Below are 23,056 nucleotides of genomic sequence, written 5' to 3' on the forward strand. Positions count from 1 at the left end.
GCAGGACTTCTGGTAATGTGGACTTCCTGTAACTCAACCTTCTTGTAGCTAGGTCTTCCTGTAGCAGACCTTCCAGTAACACAAACTTCCTATAACTCGACTCGACCTTCTTGTCCCAGGCCTTCCAGTAACATGAACTTCCTATAACTCTGCCTTCCTATAGCTCAACCTTCCTTTAACAGTTCTTCATGTAATTCGACCTTATTGTAACTCAGATTTCTAGTAGCAGTTTTTCTAGTAACTCGGTCTCCAACAAATAAAGCTCAGAGGATTAACCCTTTAGCCAGGGGTTTCTCCTAGGAAAATCCCGCCCCAAACACCTACAAATTCTCTTGTCTACACAAGTGGAAGATCTGAAGTAATCTCCCTAAGAACCAATTAGGGTGGCACTTGAAGTCCATTGAAATCAGCTAAGCTATCTAGGGTGGCACTCTAAGTCCACTGAATTTAGCTGAAGAGTTTTGTTTGAAACCCTGGCACCAGATTCACTTGATCCAAATCAATTCTCTAGAAATAATAGACAAAATAGAATGCTTGAGAAGTGACCCTCTATCCCTTTCTAAAGATTTGTTGGATCTTTCTCCATCCTTCAAGAAACACCTTATTACTTCATTTTTAATTGATAAAGTCACTAAGTGAGTTCTCCAAAGGACTTTTGCCCCCTTTTTTCCTTTTCTCTAATTAAATAATGAAAAACACCTTTCCCCTCTTTTATTTACTAAAGTGTTTTTTTAGTAACTAATTAAAGTCACTTATAACCCCGGGAAACCCTTAATTTGCCACCATGATCACATTGGCCACCTCAAAACCCCTTTTCATCGTCTTGCCTTGTAGATCTTTTCATCCCGATTCCAACAAACTATTATACTAAGGTGTTCCTCTAAATAATCAACCCCAAATAACACCTTAAGCGTAAATAATTAAAATATGCATGTAGTAACCTCGTTATATATGAATCGTCGAAATGCCATTGAACCAAGGTCGAGCTGTGCAGAGCTGATCTCGATGATGAAATATGGCAAGCAATCCCAATTGGACCCCATAAAACTCCTCCAAAATCTTCTTGGCCCACCAATGGCATAATCCTGCTCTTATGACTCGGTTGACATAAGCTTTGTAAATCTCCCCTAACCACATCACAAGGCAATCGAACCCTGTATTCGTCAACCCGCGCGCTGACCTTCCTCAACTGGGAAGTCACTTTTCTGTACATGATGCACTATGTCTCATCCAACTATCTTAGGTGAGCCTCTGGTGTCCCATTGCTCGTGAATAGAGCATCAAGCGACAATAACCATGTATCCCTATACTCCTCTGCATACCGTTGTATATTGCGGTAGATCTCTGCACACCACCTGATACCACCGCATGTCGCTGTACTACCATGTATTGTCTAGTATCTTGCATATGCCATTGTATTCGTCACTCCACTAGTGAATCCACTGTGATGTGAATCACCCTTCCTAATCCACCCTGATGAATTTGAGTGACATAGCTCCTCACATGCTAGTGGGGGTGTCACTGCAGCGTTGGTCCTCTGTGCCCAGTACATCGATGGAAGAATTGTTGAAAATTTGATAGCTTCGGTCAGTATTTCCATTGGCAAAGCGAAGGAGAAATTATGATTTTCTATGCTTGACCAGGTTGGCCTTAAATGCACAAGTCGATCCCTCTTAATGAATGAGTTTGACCCCAAGGTCAAAACCCTCCTCCAAGATCACATATAAATACAAGTTTGTTGACCTCACTTTGGTATCTCATCCATCCATCACATCTGATTTGAAACAAGAAGGTGATTTGTCCACACGTGCGAAGAAGAACAGGAGAAATTTTGCTCTGTGTTGACCAACTATTTGACCTGTGTTGACTTGGGAGAATTTGATTTTGTTTGATGGAGATTTTCACTGATTTGGAAGGCCAAATTCATCTGTGGTTTGTTGACTTTGTTTGACCAAATTTGTGTCTTTGTTTTGGGCTCGTTGATTGCATGTCAACCCTGAGATTTGACCAAAAATTACAATGGTTCGTTTCACTGAGATTTGATCGATTTTTGGCCCTTCTGTTCAACTATCTCAGGCCGAAATTTGGCCCCTGTTGCAGACTTGGGCATTGACCAACGTTGACTATTTTCTCCCTCCTTTGATTGGCTTGACTTGGAAATACTGAGGTCATAATTTGGAATCTTGTTTGGAATATTCTGATGTACATTTTGATGAATTGAATTCTCTCTCATAAGGAAAGATTGTTGGGTTTTCCCCTTGTGGGTTTTTCCTTCGCTGCTAGCCTAAATTTTGGTGTCTCTTGTATCTTGTTTTACTATTCACTGTGATCTCTATTTCTCTATTCAAGAAAGTGAATGGTTGAAAATTTTCATGTATAACCGCTTAATGATTGGAATGCTATAAGAAGACTAATTGTATCATTGAAGTAGTTATCAATTTCAAAAATTATGCTAGTCTTGACTGCACAAGAAAAATCAACAAGAACATCGTCTCCATACAATGCCCTGACTAGTGGCATACCATTGCCATCCCATCCCCATCCGAATGACTCTTGCCAGGGCATGTTGACCATCCTGCAACCCCATTCTTGGTCGATGTGCTGAGACATCTTTCGGAGTCTGCACATTCCCTTATCAAACCAACTTGCCAATAGCGCTGATTGTAACTCCGATGGGAATGTGAAGGAATGTGTGCTCATGGTTATTGGGTCTATGACCCCATCAATGCCATAATCGTCCGACACCTCTGGTATATGATGGAAAATCCCCCTTGGATCCCAATGCCAACCCGGGCCTTCAATTTCCCCAATGCCTGAAAGCTTCTGCTGAAATGCACCCCTGACTACGACTATCTCCACAAGCTAAATTGCACGAAATGCCAAAACGTTTTGGAGTTTCCGAAACGGTAAGTTTAGAAACGTCCCCTCCCAAAAATGGAAACGCTGGCCGAAATGTTAGCTGAAACGCCATATATGTATATATAAAAAATATATATATAAATAAATAAGTGAATAACACATTAACTTGCAAGAAAAAAGGGAATAAGACCCATAGATGACAATTTAAAAGGAAAAACAAGTCTATATTAACTCTAATAGATGATTACATGATGGTCGAGTTTCGGTCGAGTTTCGGGTATGGGTAAGGCCCGAAACGTTAGGTTCTTTGAAGTTTCATGCAACAGAGTCCACAAGTCTATCCCACTCCATCGGGTACCAACTCAAGATCTCTCTCCATCCAACCTCGAGAGGGATCAAATGCATGAACACCAGTACACGAAACAAACCCTCCATTCTGATGGTGCACCATGCTTAGCTCATGTTGCTTTGTCTCGCTGACCTGGTCATCCCATAAGATCTGTTTAGGAAAGTATGCCTCTCTCTTTCCAATGTATAGAGGTTGGGTAATAATACTACAAGCCTTGTTGATGTACTCCTTGTTGAAAAATGTGTAACTAGGTTCGGTCTTCATAAGTATGAAATGTATTTTTAAATTATAAAATGAAAAGAAATTATTATTATTATTGGAGCATGGGTTTCATGCTCAAGTTCTTTTATTTTATAGGTCAAGCACCCATTGAGTGCTTCTAGGGTTTGTCCTAGGTCTAGAAGTCAAAAGAGTCATTGTCATATATGGAAGACCCCAATGGGCACATTGTAACTTGTAAAGAAAAAAATATTTGTCTTTAAAGTGTCGGGATACACTGCAAGATCAAGTCGGCCTAGAAGTTGTCAAGTCGGCCTAATTGAAGAGCCATGTCTACCCCTTGAAGAAGCCTATATAAGGAGAGGAACTCGTCCTCCAAAGACTCACTCACTCATCTCTCATTCTATGCGAAGAAGAGGACAAAGAAGAGGTCGAAGAAGAACGACGAAGAAGAGGTCGAAGAAGGACAAAGTATTTTGGGCTAGCTCTCTCTCTCACGTGCTTGAGAAAGCCAAGATTTTTGCGCAAGGGTCTCATCTAGTTCAATCTTGGAACGAAGGAAGGAAAGAGGCAAGTGAAGGCTACTTAGGGTATATCTCTAGCCCTAAGTCACAAGGAAAGGAAAGCGATGGACAAAAGAAGGCTCTAGAAAGAAGATCGAAGTTCCCACGTGTGGCAGCAGCAGTAGCTGGGGTGTTGAAATTTTGGATCTACAGTAGGAGGTCGAAGTTTTTACAGTAGGACGCTGAGTTGGTGCAATTGGAAGAGATTTACTTGGGTTTGGCAAGTATAAAGTTTGCACATTATCTCAAGAGGTTGATCTTGATCTTGGAGGGTATTGGTCTGAGTCATTAGGTCATGGTATTCGTCAATTGAAAGATCTATAAGAAGAGAAGAGATTTAAGGGTTTTCCCCTCAAAAGGAGGGGTTTTGGGCCTGGCTTGCAGCCTATACATTGTGTCACTGTTCTTATTGTTGTGGTCGTTGTTTGATGTTTCTCACATTATAATAATCAGGATCGAAGCTAATAAGTAAAAAGATAACACAAACAGTTATCAAGTTTAAGAGAATTAATATATTCATTGCTCGATTGAATTCTCAACATGGTTTCAGAGCTAAGGTTAGCTAAGGGCATCATGAAGATCTCCTCTACAGTGAAGAAGTTCATCAAGAAGTGTTCCAAGATAGCAAGCCATCTCAAGAAAGGTATTAAGAAAACATGGAGTCTCGTATTTTCTTCAAAGAAGGTATCAATCAAGGAAAAAGATGAAGGTCTCTTCTTGGCTCTCTTTGGCACATTCCAAGATGAAAACATTTGGGTAATTGATAGGGGTGCATCAAGACACATGACCGACCATTCCAAACAATTGAAGACCTTATCAAAAGGTAAATCCACTTATTCAGTGGAACTTGGAGATAATAAGAGCTATCCCGTAAGGGGTATTGGATCGACCTTTATAAAGCTGGAGAATGGAAGCAACATCCACCTCAACAACATTTTGTTTGTTCTAGGCTTGCATAAGAACTTACTTTCCATTTCAAGCTTAGAAAATAAGGGTGATATAATAGCTTTCATTGATGGAAAGGTTGTTGTATGGAGTAAGGACTCAAGTATAGAAAAGGCTAAAGTCATTGGCATTCGAGAAGGAAGACTTTACAGACTGATATCTCCTTTAGCCCAAGCCCCAGTTCACATTGAAATTAGCCCATGTGAACTCTAGCATGGAAGATTTGGTCATCTACATTTCAAAATCCTTCCAACTCTAAGTTCCATAGTAGATGGACTACCTGAACTGAAGTAGATCATGAAGGAGTATGTAAGGGATGTGCATTGGGTAAGAATACTAAGAGACCATTTGGAAGCAGTGCTTCACGGTCAAAAGAAATCTTGGATCTCATTCACTTTGATTTATGTGGTCAATGACTCCTAAATCACTTGGAGGTCATCTGTATTATGTCACATTTATAGATGACCATTCAAGGAAGACCTGGGTTTACTTAATGAAAACCAAGGATGAAGTATTTACAAAATTTCAAGAATTCAAAGCTAAAGTGGAGAACCTTACAGAAAGAAGAATCAAGATACTAAGATCTGATAATGGAGGAGAATATACATCCAAGGAGATTATAGCATTTTGTAAGGAGTTTGGGATTAAGAGGGAGCTAATAGTCCCATATAATCCCGAGCAAAATGGAGTTGCAAAATGGAAGAATAGATCCATTGAAGAAAGTGTAAAAGCAATGTTACACGATTAGGATCTACCTAAGTTTTTGTGGGGTGAAGCCATGAAGACAACTATTTACATTTAGAATCGAAGTCCCCACAGGTCCCTAGACAACAAAGCTCCGAAGGAAGTGTTCATTGGAAAGAAGCCATTTGTAGATCATCTCCGGACCTTTGGGTGTCCTCCGAAGGACAAAAGAAAGAAGCTGGATCCATCAAGCATGAAGGGAACGTTTGTTGGGTACAACTCATCTAAGGCCTATAGAATCTACATAAAAGAAGGACATCACATAGAATTAAGTCGAGATGTCATATTTGATGAAAGTATAGCATTTAAGAAATCAAAGGAACTTCACGTAGACTCTGATGATGAAGAACTTCCGGTATTTGAGGAAGAAGTTGACAGGGAAGAAGTAGAATCTCACCATGAAGAAGAAGGTCCTAGTGAACCTATTCAACTCGTGGTCATCCCCAAAACAAGGAAAATACCTGATTGGTTGAAATCTACACTACTTGATGTTGAGAATAGCAACAAGAAATGTTAAAAATAGAATCCAGAAATTCCAATTAAATTTGTCCTTGAATTAAATAGTAATTCTTTTCTCATAGCAACTTGTAAATAGTTAATTAAGTTTAATTAACTTAGGAATTTCGAGTTGGAAGTCTTTCTGAAGTCATGTATATGTTCTCCCTATATTATAAGGGTCTAGGATGAGTTAAGTATGAGTTGCAATTAATTAACTCAGTTTATTGAGTTAAGTCCAGTTAAATTAGGCCCAAACTGTTTGAGTAACTAATAGTGAGTTATGAGTTAGTTGATGCATTAGTGCATTCAACTAGTGCTACTCTAGTTAACTGAATATTCCCTCATCATAAACTCATGCAAGTCGATTTTGAGAAAGTGCCAGTTGAGACTAGAGTGCAGGGACATTGTGCTATTTGTTTTAGATTTTTCTGAGTTGCACTGATTGCATACATTCAGGAACTGATCCTTAAGAGATTGCACAGTTTTTAGAGGCTTGATTTCCCTTTAAATACAAGCTATCCTCCATAGGAATTGTGCATTGGAATAGAGGCTTGGAGAGCTTGTGAAGAGGCTAAGCTTTGGCCTTGAGCTTACTTATGGGTTGGAGATTGAATTTGCTAAGTGTTGGGATTGTTCTAGAGAGAACACGCATTGTAGTTTCATCTTGATTTTCCGGATTACTACAAAACAGATAGTGGGGTTTTGAGCTGTGGCTTTCCCCAGATATTTATTGTGTATGTGCCATTGATTATCTTCCTCTTATCGATTATTGTTTGCTCGATGTTTATGGGCTTCTAATGTAAGAGTAGAAGTAGATTCTTGTCTCTTGTTTTAATAGATTACACGAGCTTGTGAATCTACATGATTTTCTACACTTGATGCAGAAAGTCATGGGGAGAAAAAGGCTCATTTAGAGAAAGCAAGAAACCCACAAGATATTCTAGGTATGCTGCATACATGACAAAACTAATAGAAGCAGAACCATCCACTTTTGAAGAGGCTGTCAATCATCAGGAATGGAAAGATGCCATGAATGAAGAGTATCAATCTATAATGAAGAATGGAGTGTGGGAGGTCGTACCTAGGCCCGAAGACAAATTTGTGGTAACTTCCAAGTGGATCTATAAGATCAAACATGCGACAGATGGAAGTATAGATAAGTGTAAGGCAAGATTTGTGGCTAGGGGTTTCTCTCAACAAGAAGGCATCGACTACGAAGAGACATTTGCTCCAATAGCAAGATATACGACGATTCATTCATTAGTCTCTCTGGCAACATTGATGGGATGGAATATCCATCAAATGGATGTCAAGACTACATTTCTTAATGGCACAGTAGAAGATGAAGTCTATATAGAGCAACCCTTGGGATTTGAATTTAAAGACAGGAAGGGGTATGTTTGCAGATTGAAGAAAGCATTATATGTCCTCAAGCAAGCACCAAGGGCATGGTATGCTAGAATTGATGCATACCTACAAAGAATAGGCTTCACAAAAAGTTCTGCTAATCCGAACCTTTATATCAAGGTTGTAGATGGAGAACCTGTAATCATTCTTCTGTATGTAGATGATCTTCTCTTGATAGGTGTAGAAGGTCGAATTGAAGAATGTAAGAAGCAACTAGCAACAAAATTTGACATGAAGAATCTTGGGCTGATGCATTACTACTTGGGACTAGAAGTCTGGCAAAGGACCTGATGAAGTTTATTTGGGTCAAGGAAAGTACGTGATCAAGATGCTGAATAGGTTTAACATGATGGACTGCAAACCAATGACCACTCCGATGATCACAAACTTGAAGAGACGAAGGAGTTCCGAATCAAGCCCAGTGGATCCTTCCAAGTATAAACAACTAATTGGCTCTTTGATGTACTTGGTGAATACTCGACTAGACATATGTTTTGCAGTAAATATTCTCAGTCAATTCCAAGTGGAGCCAAGGCATGATCATTGGATAACAGCAAAGCATATTCTGAGATATCTATGAGGAACCATTCATTACTGCTTGAAATATGACAAAAGAAATAATGTCCACTTGATAGGATATACAGATTCTGACTGGGGAGGCGGTGAACAAGATGGTAAAAGCACTACTGGAGGATGTTTCAGTTGAGGATCCTCCATGATCTAATGGACGTGTCGAAAACAAGACACCGTTGCATTAAGTAGTGCTGAGGCTGAATATGTTACAGCATGTGAAGAAAGCAGAGAAGCGGTCTAGTTGAGGAAGCTGTTATCCAACTTGTTTGAAGGATCGATGAACCCTACAGTGATACTTTGTGATGACACTAGTTGTATACGTTTGTCTGAAGACCCAATATTTCATGGAAAGACACAACACACAAACAACAAGTATCACTATATTCGATAGCTAGTACAAAATGGTGTGTTGCAGCTACATTATATCTCCACTGATGAGTAGGTAGCTGACATATTGACAAAATCTCTTCTAAACAAGAAGCTTGTGTACTTAAGAGACAAGCTTGGCTTGGTTGATGTATCCTCTCTAATTGAGAAGGAGAGATAAACACTACATTCTTGTCTTCACTTGGGAAGAAAGAATGGAGGATTGGGTAACCATCTGGCATTTGATGCTCTTTGAGGATGTGGTAGGGCATCTAAGATAGGAGTAGCCGTGGACCGATATTCTTTGAGGACTGGCTATCCAAGATAATAATAGTCCAAAGAAGGTCATATTCGGTGAACACCCGAGTGGAGTATGTACCTTGAGAGACAATGAATATGGTGTCTATAAATCATTGGTCTCGCCAACATTGTGCTCTGATCTTGTGGAGAGATAGAGCTGTTAGTCAAGGCCTTTCTATGTGACAATGCTGGTTAACGTGATGCTAGACAAATGGGTTACCAATCCAACTCTTTTTATGAGATCTCTTCAGATTGAGAATGACCATGTACCTCTTATGAATACCTCCCTAGTTAAGAGGGAATGTTGAAAAATGTGTAACTAGGTTCGGTCTTCATAAGTATGAAATGTATCTTTTGTAAATTATAAAATGAAAAGAAATTATTATTATTATTGGAGCATGGGTTTCATGCTCAAGTTCTTTTATTTTATAGGTCAAGCACCCATTGAGTGCTTCTAGGGTTTGTCCTAGGTCTAGAAGTCAAAAGAGTCATTGTCATATATTGAAGACCCCAATGGGCACATTGTAACTTGTAAAGAAAAAATATTTTTGTCTTTAAAGTGTCAGAATACCCTCCAAGATCAAGTCGGCCTAGAAGCTGTCAAGTCGGCCTAATTGAAGAGCCACGTCTACCCCTTGAAGTCCTATGTAAGGAGAGGAACTCGTCCTCCAAAGACTTACTCATCTCTCATTCTATGCGAAGAAGAGGACAAAGAAGAGGTCGAGGAAGAAGGACGAAGAAGGACGAAGTGTTTTGGGCTAGCTCTCTCTCTCTCACGTGCTAGAGAAAGCTAGGGTTTCTGTGCAAGGGTCTCATCTAGTTCAATCTTGGAACAAAGGAAAGAAAGAAGGCAAGCAAAGGCTACTAAGGGTATCTCTCTAGCCCTAAGTCACAAGGAAAGTCAAGTGAAGGACATAAGAAGGCTCTAGAAAGAAGATCGAAGTTCCCACGTGTGGTAGCAACAGTGGCTGGGGAGTCGAAATTTCGGATCTGTAGTAGGAGGTCGAAGTTCTTGCTGCAGGAGGTTGAGTTGGTGCAATTGGAAGAGATTTACCTGCGTTTGGCAAGTACAAAGTTTGCACATTATCTCAAGAGGTTGATCTTGATCTTCGAGGGTATTGGTCTAAGTCATTAGGTCATGGTATTCGTCAATTGAAAGATCTATAAAAAGGGAAGAGATTTAAGGGTTTTCCCTCAAGAGGGGGGGTTTTGGCCCTGAATTGCAGCCTATACACTTTGTCACTGTTCTTATTTGTTTTGGTAGCTGTTTGATGTTTCTCACGTTATAATAATCAGGATCAAAGCTAATAAGTAAAAAGATAATGCAAACAATTATCAAGTTTAAGAGATCTAACATATCCATTGCCCTATTGAATTCTCAACATTCCTGAAGAGGGTTGTGCTGAAACTCCAACATATGCTCCCCTTGTTGCCTCATTAGGGACTTTAGCTATTCATCAACGCCAGACAGCTTGGCTGCTGACTTGGCACATACAACTCCAAGGTCCTCAAGTTCATTGATCTGCTACAAGATGGTGCCTCGAAGTGACTGTGCTTTCTTCTTCATTGCTATAAAGTATAATATCTTCCTTCATATGCTCGAACTTCCTCTGGTGGCATTTATCTGAAAGTCCCGCAGCCCTGCTGGATGCCACTGCATCAACTTGCACCTCATGAATGGTTGGCCCCAAAGATGGATGCTCAACTCTCCTAACCACCTCCCCAACTTGAGCCTTCAATGGTTCTCCAATAGAGATGCCTCATGAATCTCAAGAGCTAGATCTAAGTGCCCCTCACATCCATCGGTGTTATCAACCTCATATGATAGCTTTAAAGGTGTATCAAAGGCTGTGTTAGGGCTCATTCAATCTTTTCTTCTTGGCCTTTAACTGCTTTTCCATCTTCAGATCTACAACTTCCTTTTTCCTTTGTTGCCATTGATGATGCCCATGCTTCGGTTTGCTCCATCATTGTTGCGTGATTCTTGTAAAACCACACCGGTTTTTGCCTGTCTCTTAGTTGATAACTTGATAGAACTCCCAAAAAGAGAGGGATGCCTGATTGTTACGTTCCAATGACTGGTACACCTCCCAATTTGCTGCAAATGACTCCACCTCTGATGTAATCATGTTCTGCCCCTTCGATGCATCGTCCAGAAATTTGGGCATGGTGGGTCTAGTGGCTTTTCCATGCAAATGGGGATGGCTCTATATGTTAGTGCGAGTGGGATCTTGACGACCCCGATTCCCCAATGTGGCATTAGTCAACTGCCTCATCATCTCAATCAACATCTTTTGCAACCTGATTATTTCATTCATGGTAGCTTCCATGTTGTTTGGTTTTGGATCTTTGCTGTGTCACATGGGTTCTTTACCCCTGCATTAGAAATTCGGTTGCCACGAACACTTACGAATCCAAGCACCAATGAGATTATTCTTTAAACCCTCAGGTTTGTAGGAAAACCAACTCTGATACCATTGTAATGTTCCTTTGCTAAAATGTGCTAGCACAACTTGCAAAAATATTAAATTTTCTCTTTTAGGAATTTTGACAAACACTTTGTGTGGAAGATTTTCTTCGAACACTTTGTGTGCAAAACAAATAAACACTTATAGTAGAAATATTTTAAGGCAGAAATTTACATGGAGAATATCAATATGAGAACTTGTAATACAACTCCAACAAATAACTCAGTCAATTCGACACTCCTGCAGTCAACAACTTGGCCCTCCTACAATGATGAATTTGGCCTCCACTTGAGCAAGCGATTCAGCCCCAAACAATAAATTGGGCCTCTCTGCAAAGATAACTTGGCTCTAGCAAATTCGGCCTCAGAAATAGAATTGGTTCCAACAATTAAACACAGTTTCAACAAATGGATTCAACAAATAAGATCTCAACCCTTTGGAAGCAATTAACTCGACCTTCTTGTAGCAGGCCTTCCGGTAACACAAACTTCCTGTAACTCGACCTTCCTGTGGCCCGGTCTTCTTGTTGCAGACATTCCTGTAGCTCGACCTTTCTGTAGAAGGCCTTCTGGTAACACAAACTTCCTATAACTCGACTTGGCCTTCTTGTAGCGGGCCTTCCATTAACATAAATTTCCTGTAACTTGACCTTCCTGTAGCTTGGTCTTCCTGTAGCAGTCGTTCCTGTAATTCAGCCTTTCTGTAACTCGGCCTTCTAGTAGCAGTTCTTTCGGTAACTTAGTCTCTAACAAATAAAGCTTAGAAAATTAACCCTTTAGCGAAGGGTTTCTCCTCTGGAAAGTCCACTCCAATCACCCGCAAATTCTCTTGTCTACACAAGTGGAAGCGAAGTAATCGCCCTAAGAGCCAACTAGGGTGGCACTCGAAGTCCACTAAAATCAGCTGAGCCAACTAAGGTGGCATTGTAAGTCCACCGAAATCAGCTGAAGAGTTCCACTTGAAACCCTTGCACCAGAACCACTTGAGCCAAATCAGTTCTTTAATAATAGACAAAAAAGAATGCTTGAGAAGTGATTGTCTCTCCCTTTTTAAAGATTTGCTGGATCTTTCTCCATCCTTCTAGAAACAGCTTATTATTTCATTTTTAATTGATAAGGTCACTCAATGAGTTCTCCAAGTGACTTTTGCCGCTTTTTTGCCTTTTCTCCAATTAAATAATAAAATGCACCTTTCCCCTCTTTTATCTACCGAGTGACTTTTTACTAACCACTTATAATGCCGGGAAATGCTCAGTCTGCCACCATGATCACACCGACCACCCCAAAGCCCTTTTTCATCATCATGCCTTATAGATCTTTTTGTCCCAATTCCAACGAGCTATTACAATAACGTGTTCCTCCAAATAATCAGCCCCAAATAGCACCTTAAGCGTAAATAATTAAAACATGCTTGGTAATAACCCCATTTTACGAGAATCGTTGTAATGCCATGGAACCAAGATTGAGCTGTGCAGAACTAATGCTGATGATGAAATATGGCAAGCGATCCCAGTCAGACCCCATTAAACTCCCTCGAAAACCCTCTGGGCCCACCAATGGTGTAATCTTGTTCCTATGACCTTGCTGACATAAGCTCTGGAAATCCCCCCTAACCACATCACAAGGTAATCGAAAAATTTGGGACAATACACGGCAATATTTGTAACACTGGTCTAAAGTGCTAACTGGATTAATATTTCAGATAGTAGCACTACATATAAATCTTTGAATCATATATGATTGAGGAGCGTTAGGGACACTTCAAGCACCAATTTGATATTTCAGGTGAATTATTTAGTGTCTCTCCTACAAGCAGGAAGGCTATAGGCCACAGGCTACTAACCTCTCGCTGCATCCATCTTGGTGATCCAAAGCTGACAAGTTGAATCTCTATACTCTTGATTTGTCTTTACTTGAAGCCTTCAGGCAGATTTACTTGTTATTGTCATGCAGCTTGAGGCTTGCCTTGATGCCCCACACTAGGGAAAATCCCATGTCTTTGGGTTTTCAACCTTGTGTTACTGCAAGTTGGTGACTTCATGGAGTCTCGTCATTCTGTCTTCAACTGTGCAACTGCAAATTAGCAGGTTCAAGTCTAGCATCAGATGGATTGATGCCTAGTGTGATTGTGTTTTTCTGTCATTAAGCTGATTGCCATATTTGATGCCTTTCTGTTGCACGTCATGTTTGAAATGTTGCCAGCGTAATACAGCATTTGAGCATATCATGATTGTGTTTTTTCTGTCATGAAATTGATTTCTATTTTTGATGCCTTTTTATTACTTATCATGTTTGAAATGTTGCCAGCTTAATGCAGCATTTGAGCCAGGAGCTAGAGCAGGATGTTGGTTCACCATTGATGAATTCACCTCCAGGTTTGTATCCTTCCTAACTACCCAATGTTTGGTTCAACTGTACTTTCTGTTTGTAATGAACAAGTATTGTTTGTTCTCAATCCCATAGCAAATTCATGTTAGTCCTGTTTATAGAATTTTTGGTTTGTTTGTTTGTCAATGTAATAATGAGGTTATCATAATATTCATTTGGAGATACATAGATGTTAGGGAATTCATTGTAGTCACATGGTCAAAAGTTTCAATTGTGTCTTGCTTTGGCAAATGCTATTGCGTGAAATAAAGGAAACTTCCATGCATGATTATTGCATGTATGTTTAAGCAAGATGGTTTTATCAAATTGGCCATGGTGTGAAATAAAGGAAGCTTCCAAGCATGATTATTGCATGCATGTTTAAGCAAGATGGTTTTATCAAATTGGTATGTGCTGTGGCAATGACAGTGGAATCCTGTAGCCTGTTCCCCTTGAAAAATGATTCATTTTCTGTTATAAAGAGCATTAAATATTTTTTCATGTGACAAACAGGGCCTTGGGAATACTTCAGCAGTCCTAGTGAAAATGGTTCATTGCAAAGCATAACCTATTCACGTGGATTTGGAAATGTGAATCATCCAGTTAACAAACCATTGCCAGCATTTGGTGCGAACCTTCCACCTTTCCCATCAACTAAAAGTGGAGTTATCAACAATGACCAGGGAAGAGCTAAACAGATTGAACAAGTATCTTCCATAAACAGTTTTGGAAAGTCAGGCCAGCTCCATCAGTCTCATTCGTTTCCCGATTATGACAGTGGTATGATGCCAGTAATGCATTATAATTCTGCTGGGGCTGTACCAGTACCACGAAGCTCCACCCCTTTTGGAAATCATGAAGGTACTCCTGATGTTGATGTTATAGCATTTGAAATCATTATATCTGTCATCATGAATGACAAATTGACAATTTCTGGTCTACCATCTAATCATTTCTTAATGATCAGGACTTGTGTTTTAAAATGAGTATAGTTGTTGCTATTTAATTAGTTCTGATGCTGATGCTTCATTGTTTTCAGAAGTGTGCCACTTAAAGACATTGTGCTAATGCATGTAAGATTAGGTCCACTTCTTTCAATGCATTCAGAAGTTAGACTAATTGAAATATAACTACATAGGGGAACACATTTAAAGACATTGTGCTAATGCATGTAAGATTAGGTCCAGTTCTTTCAATGCATTCAGAGGTTAGACTAATTGAAATATAACTACATAGGGGAACACATTGCTTAAGTTAGTCTCTTTGTATTTTTTTCATGAACATCTATTTTTGAGCAATGCCATTGAATTTATATTTATCAATATTAAAACCTCTTAAACACATTAGGCAATATTTTCCATATGTCACTGTATTTTCAGACAGCTGCATTGATTCACTGTTTCTTGTTATTTTCCCTTGTGCTGTACAGTGTATATATAATAATATATCACACTTCATGAACTACACAGGTTTGCCAGCTATGCTTTATTTTTGTTAACTATTTTCTCCCTCAAGTTTTCCCTTTTCCGATTATTAGGATGTTAGGACCTCTCCTCTTGTTAGATGGTTTCCAGTGTGGAGTGGCCAGCACATCTATGCCCGACCTGACTACGATATGAGCTAATGCAAGGCTGGATGTGCATTTGAGCTTGGAGATTTACTGACTTGAATAAGTGCCATTGTATATTATCAACTGCTGCTTCCTTCTATACTAGTATAAATACGGGTCATATTTTTCAATTTTTTGAAATGGGTTTCTGAAGCCCAAGTTGATAGCTGCATACGAGGCAAGGGTTAAGATTGAGTGTCAGGTATAACCAGAAGAATGAAAATGTTTTTCGTAAGTTATTGGAATGTGGGAAAAGAGCAGTTATAAAGGTATGAAAGAAAACTTTTGGAGCGTGAGGGAATTCACATCGTTTGTCCATTATTGCTTGTTGTAGTTCATGGCAACATCTGGAAGAATTTTTCCCACAAGGCTGTTTTCAGGAAACGTTGACCCCTCCCATGTACCAGCTGCCTTTTGGTATGGAAACTCTGAAATGCATTTCAGGCACCATACACCGTGTGTTGGCATCTGCACGACACATGTAGGGCCATATGACACACTTGCATGGCCTATTTTTGGCCTGGAACCTACTAAAATTAATTTTTAAGTGATTAAAAATATTTGTTTAGTGACTAGGGAATAATATTTTTTGGAGGCCTCTAGAAGCCTATAGAAATAAAAAGTTTCTTTTAAATCATGAATCTCTATTCTATATCATAGTGTTAAAACTTAAGAGTGAAATCTTTCTTTCAAAGATTCAATGTAATCTTCTGAGATAGCACTTTACACACACACACACACACACACACATATAGTGTTTCCCCATTTCCTAATTTCTAAGGGTCACGTTTCTAGCACGTTTCCTTTTCAGATATGCGTTTCTGGTTCCCCATATCATGCAACATAGCCATAAGGAGAGTTGGTTTACACTGCACACATACGTATTGGCTGTGAGGAGCCATGGAGATACTCTTGAAGTTGGAGCCAAGGCAGACATGTTAGCTCACCTTGCTTATGTAGGAAGGATATCTTGTATGACGGCTCTTTGGCTTCTTGATGTAATATTCTTGATGCACATCTATCCTGATTTAAGAGGGAATATATGAAGCAATTTAAAGAAAAATATCCTTGCCTGTGAGTTTGATTAGATCTGGTTTTAGTGAAAATCATACTTTAGAACATTTAGGGCAAAGACTTATGGTAAATCGAGCATAAGACGAGGTTACAGAAAGCTATGACAATTATGTAATCAATTGAATTAATTTTTAAATGTAAAGAATTATGAGAAAAAACACTCCATCCCATTGGAAGATTATTTGAAGCAGGGAAGCTTGACTTGAGGGAGACTTGCACGTCCCTATTCTAGAGTCTCAGCTGAGCTGAGTACTTGGCTTATACTTGTTCAGACTTTTTCCACTGAGTACTTGGCTTATACTTGTACTGACTACTCAGCACTCAGCTGAACTTGTTCAGAACTTCAGACTTTTCCCACTTGCCAAGACTTGTGAGCCTGGCGGCTAGACTTGCAAGACTGGGGGCTTGACTCTTTAGTCTGACTTCGCATGCACATGAAGACCCTGCAGACAAATTTGAAGGGTCAAACATAGTTTGGAAGGTCAGACACAAATATCTACTGTGAAATGTTGTATTATTGTATTTTATTAGATGATCTTATGAATTTGTGTACAAACGATGGTTCTATAACTTGTATAGGTTGGAAATGTTAAAAGATAAATCTTTTGTATACAACATTTACTGTATTATAACTTTTTTTTGTTATTTCCAGAGTTTTATTGAGTCTTGAACCAAGTTTTGCCAAGTCCTAAGCCACCTGAGTCTTTCTAGAGTCTGAGTCTGACAACTTTGTTGAGAAGAAACTCTTCACTCTTTTCAAAAGTTGGTTTAGGCCAATGAGACCTTTTAGGAAATTATTTGAACTAACAGATTATGGAAGTTACCATATAAGGGTCCTCAAAAGTGGGAAACAGTGATTCAGACAGAGATCACAGCTTCTTCAAGAAATCAAGTAGAAAGTGAACTAATTTATTTTCATTTAAGTGCTTATTTTTCAGCAAATCAAAGATAGTTGATGCATCGATTAACCCTTTTATAATAGACCTGCACCTATACCTGCATAGTGCAACTACTTGAAGCACAAGTTTGGTGTTAGATGTTGGGATTCAAAACAGTATTTTGCATGAGGTTTAGGTTCAAACTGTGCACTAGGTAGTTGCTTCCTTATTAAATTACATACATACATAGAGTATAGTTAAGAGAGAAAGAGAGTGTATTTGTTATTATTCAATATGTAATAATGTGGTTCATGAGCAATAATATGTCTTGTACAACCGTCATCATGTCAAAACACTAATCACACTTAATATGTCTTAACCTTATGACATATGATCCACTACTACATTATGCCTAGTGTGATTGTATTATCTAATCACTCAATAAGCATAATGATTTGACTATTAGAATAAGTGAACCCTATGAAGCTCCCTTAGTGGTTGTTGATTTTCTAGTGCAATCAAGACTAGTATAGATTTTCAAAATTGATAACTACTTCCAATGATATAATTAGACTTCTTCTAGCATTCCAATCATTAAACAGTTATACATGAAAAACTTCAACCATTCAATTTCACAATAGAGCAATAGAGATCACAATGAACAGTAAACAAGAGACAAGAGACACCAGAAATTAGGCTTCAATCCAGGGCAAAACCCACTAGGGGAAATCCTAACCAATCTTTCCTTACGAGAGAGTTCTTGTTCATCAATAGTACATCAGAATATTCCAACAAGATTCCAAATCTGACCTCAACAAATACCAAGTCAAACCAGTCAACAAAGAGAGAGGAAGTCAATTTTTGGTCAAAGTCTGATTTGCACAGGGGCTGAATTTCGGCCTGTGGAGCTCTGGACAGGAGGCCGAAATTCATTGAAGGCCTCAGTCAAACAGTCCCTGCAATTCTCAGTCAAAGAAGAGATAGTTGACCTGTGGTCGACCTGTGTTCAACAGTCCAGAACAGAGGTGAAATCTCAGTCAAGTCAAGTCAACGAGGCTCCTGCAATCTTCGGCCTCCAAGCACAGTCAAACTCTCTGTCAAACAGATCCAAAATAGCCCAAGTCAACACAAGTCAAAGCAAGTCTAAACAGATAGAAAGAAGCTGGTCAACGCTTGTCTGAAATGTCTCCTTGACTCCTTCACACGTGTGGATTAGCCTCTGCAATTTTGAGGTTGAATTGTGTGTTAATGAGATGCTAAAATGTGTTCCAACAATGCCTTATTTATATGTGGTTGAGGAGGTGCCTTTTCACACATGTGAGCCAACTTGTCCTTCTTGAGGCTGACTTGGTCAAAGTTAAAAATATAATTTGTCTCCATTATTTGCTAATGAAAATACCAACCGTAATTACCCAATTTTTCAACAGTGGTCACATGGAAAACAGATGCTTCTCCTAAATACAAACTTAGCTGGACCAATCGTGTTTTAAAAGAAGTCAGCAGTTCACCTTCCAAATGTGCAATCGGTTAACTACTAAATATGACGATAGTGTAAGTCAACCTGCTGGAATCTTCCATTTTGATATCCACAATCGCATATGCTCATTCCTCCTGCATACACCACATGCCCCTCTCAAATGTACTCCAAAAATCAGCTTTTGAAGCTGCTACAAATTGAGAGAAGGCTCACTGCATGACATGTAGCCAGCATGTCTGATGTTGAACATGCCAATTAACCAGGCCCTTGTCCTCCCATTTACACATTGGAAGGATTAGAGTCAACGTTGGCTGAAAAATTGCGTGGACCTATCACATATGCAATTGCTGATTTTATGTCTAATAAATGCCTCTTTTCTACACCATGGTAATAAAATATGTCAATCTTGAATGACCATGCCTCTGAAACATTTGGGAACCTGTAAGCAGTGCCATCCAAAATATCCCTTCACAGCTGCTTTTAAGTTTTTACCACTATTTACATCCAAGCTGTGTTATGTATACAATTATTCTACTAACTTAACTCCAGTTTTAGACTAAGGGGCACGATCAAGGATCATGCCCTCTCATGTAATGGTTCTTGGGCTATATTTAAGCCAAAGCCCTCATTCGTTGTAATCATCATTTTTATTCATTAATAAAAAATATATGTATTTCTGTCTATTATTGAGCCTGTGTGCTCCATTTGGTGTCAGAGCCTGTTTGTTCCTCGGTTGGTAATTCACTGTCTCTTGGCACCCACTCGTCCACAAGTCATATTACTCCCCCATCGTGCTCCTTCATTGTGTCCATGCTGCCACGTTCCCTGAGAATCCGCTGCCCGTACATTCCATTTCCATTGTCGTTGTCCTTGTGTTGCACTATACCCGTCCTCAATTCCACTATCGTGGCCCGCGTCTCCCGTCTTTGTGACCACAAATTCCTGTCCGTTGTGCCTGTTCCCTGCTTTGTCCTCTGTCGTCTGCTGTTTCATATTTTGACCTCCAACCATTCTGTGCACTTCCCCACGTTTGCTCCAAATTGCCGCTTCTCGTTTTGTTGCTCGACCGTCTCCTGTTCAACGTCCTCCAGCCCCGACCATTTTCTTGACACCTCTGCAACCGCTGATCACCGTTTTTCCTTTGAGTCCCGACTGTCATGTCTCCTCCACTGCTTTTTTCCAACGGTTGTCACATGTTTTTTTTTCTCGACCGCTTTTCAATAAGTTGTGACCTTTGTTACTCATAAGTGCCAAATCATAAAACTTATATATATATATATATATATATATATATATATATATATATATATATATATATATATATATATATATGTTGAATTAAATTAATTATATAATTATAGATAATTAAAAACATATATTATATATTTAAAATTATGCAAGTTAATTATATAGTTAATTAATTAATTTTATATTAAAAAAAATATTAGGGTTAAGAAAAAAAGTTATGCTGGATAAATATACACCACCACATACCTGTTTAATGTCTTTATCAATGTTGATGGCTGATTTTAATAAAAAATTGATAGATCTTGAGACTAAAGTCACTGGACATGTCGAAAAAATCAAGGAGCTCCAGAGTACAACAAAGAGAACAAAAAATCAGCTAGAGCAGAATCATAATGAATTTAAAAATGATCATGCAATCCTTTCAAATAAGGTGGATCAAAATCATAATGCAACATTAATAGCTCATGATCAAGCAATGGTAATGTTGACCTGTATTTGTGACAAGTTGAAAATTACACCTGATCAAATACCCTAGAATAACGAAGCTAATCAACATCCAAATTCTTCGGATACATCAAACTCATCAGCCTCACATCAGATCTCGAAGTCTCCAAAAGCATTGTCCATGGCCAATCAACAAAATAGTAACACGAATTTTCAAAATATGCAGCGTTGGAATCAATACTCAAATATGTAGTGCTCGAATCAATTCCCCTTCTTCACCCCGCCTGTTTTCACATATCAACGAAGAGCAAAATTTGAGCTCTCCAAATTTGATGGTAACGAGAAATACAGTGTTGCATCGTTTAATAAAGCAGTGGAATATTTCGAGATTTACGGTATTGACAATGATGATGAAAAGATTAGGCATGCATCTATGCAAATGGAAGGCGAAGCATATAATTGGTGTATGTGGTGGAAGAAAATGACACTTGTTATCAATTGGAAGAAATTCAAAAATGCATTCTTTAAGAGTTTCCAAGGTGTCAAGGAAGAAGAGTTCTTCTCAGCACTCACCAGGAGATGTGCACGAATACACTAGAGAATGGGAAACTCTAGCTACACGAGTACCTGGTTTGTCAGAGACTAGTGTTATTCAATCATAGATCATAGGACTTAAACCACATCTCCAGGCTGAGCTTAAGCTTCATGACATCACTTCTATAGAAGAAGCAAGACAAAAAGCAAAAGTTGTAGAAAAGAAGCTTGAAGGGATGCAGTGGCCAAAAGTTGAAAGCGTATATTCGAGACAAAAAATTACCCAAACTGCTAACACGGATAATACAAAATATGTTCCACCACAACTACGTGAAGGAGGAAAGGCTAATTTGGAAATGCAAAGAATGAAAGAAGGTAAGTGCAAACGATGTGGCGAAAAATGGGATCCTAAACACAAATGTGCTAATAAGGGAAAAGAGACCAAGAACTTGTATACATGCGAAGCAACCAATGATTCAGAGAGTGAAGAATTAGATGTAGAAGAAGTTGAAGATTCTCCACAATGTTCTCCAGAATCAGATAACGAGAATGTTCCGCAAGTATCATTATCGACCATGACAGGTATATCTGATCCCCAAACATTAAAGATAAAAGGACATATCGAAAAAAGGCAATGTAATGGTTCTAATAGATACCGACAACATCCACAACTTTTTGACCTCAAATTTGGCGAAAAGGCTCAACATTTTCGCATATCCCATGCCCAACATGAAAGTGATGGTAGCTGACGGAAAGAAAATTGAAAAAATAGGGAAATGCCATAAAGTCAAATTACAGATTTAGGACTACAATTTAGAATCTCCGTTCTACACTGTACCATTAGGAGTGGATGTGGTCCCCAGGTATCCAATGGCTACAAATCTTGGGCACTTACTTTGCCAACCATCAAAAGCAGTTTATAAAGTTTAGATGGGAGGGGCAGAAATACAAGTTATTTGGGTTCCAACCCCCCAAGAGTCAAATTGTATCATCATACCAAATGATGAAGCTGATACCGAAAGGAGCACCAGCATATGTAGTGCAGTGTCATCAGACGGAGATGCTGGCTTCAAGATTTGTTAGCGAAGAAACACTTGAAGTTCAAGAACTACCACCTGAAGTTCAAACATTGATTCAAAAACACAAAAAGATGTTCCAAGATCTTCTTATGAAGATGCCACCTGAAAGAGAAATCGAAGACATAATCGAAGTCAAATCGGGGTCAAACTTGTCAACATCAAGCTATATAGGTATCCACACCACCAAAACACTGAAATTGAAAGTTTAGTCCAAGATCTTTTAAAGTGTGGAATCATTACAAAAAGTAGAAGCCCATACGCTGCTCCAGTGGTTTTAGTCCAAAAAAATGATGGGTCCTTTAGATTGTGTGTAGATTATTGAGGATTGAACAAGGTAACGATTAAGAATAAGTTTTCAGTCCCCTTTAAAGATGAAATGCTAGATGAACTTCATGGAGCCCAATACTTTTCAAAATTGGACTTGAGATCAGGATATCACCAGATCAGGATAAGGCTAGAGGACATAGTGAAGACTGCTTTTCGAACACATGAAGGTCATTATGAATTTAAGGTAATGCCCTTCGGATCAACTAATGCTCAGACAACCTTCCAAGCCACCATGAATGAGGTATTTTGTTCGTATATAAGGAAGTTTGTGTTAGTGTTCTTTGACGATATTCTAATCTATAGTAAAACATGGAAGGAGCATCTACAACATTTGGAGCAAGTTCTCATTATATTATAAGAACATCAGTTCTATGCAAAGATGTCCAAGTGCACTTTCAGAAAAGAAGAAGTAGAGTACCTTAGACACATAATATCGAAGGAAGGAGAAAAAGTAGATCCTAATAAGATTAGGGCTATAAAAGAATGACCCAAATGAGTTAACATCTCCAAGTTAAGAGGATTCTTGGGTTGATAGGGTACTATCGAAGGTTTATTAAAAAATAAGCCCATGTAACTGTTCCCCTAATGAACCTTCTAAAGAAGAAATCATTTCGATGGGATGATGAAGTAAAAAGGTGTTTTGAGGACTCGAAGGAAATTATGTCTAATGCATTTGTATTGGCAACTCCAGATTTTTTAAAGCCATTTGTAATTGAATGTGACGCTTCA

The 23,056-nt window shown here is 38.9% G+C and overlaps 1 protein-coding gene across 13 annotated transcripts in view; it reads left to right on the top strand.

Moving 5' to 3' along the window:
* LOC149202151 (protein MEI2-like 2) overlaps positions 1-23,056 on the top strand; it is a 170,400-nt gene that overhangs the window by 90,154 nt on the left and 57,190 nt on the right. For all 13 annotated transcript variants that reach the window (XM_089403113.1, XM_089403114.1, XM_089403107.1 and 10 more), the window contains 2 exons: positions 13,598-13,665; positions 14,171-14,518. In XM_089403113.1, coding sequence (XP_089259239.1) covers positions 13,598-13,665; positions 14,171-14,518 — 416 coding nt within the window. The remainder of the gene's footprint in view (positions 1-13,597; positions 13,666-14,170; positions 14,519-23,056) is intronic.

This window comes from Pinus tabuliformis, chromosome 2_1 (genome assembly GCF_031772625.1).
Source record: "Pinus tabuliformis cultivar Carrire ecotype Pingquan chromosome 2_1, CPIR1, whole genome shotgun sequence".
Taxonomy (NCBI): Eukaryota; Viridiplantae; Streptophyta; class Pinopsida; order Pinales; family Pinaceae; genus Pinus; species Pinus tabuliformis.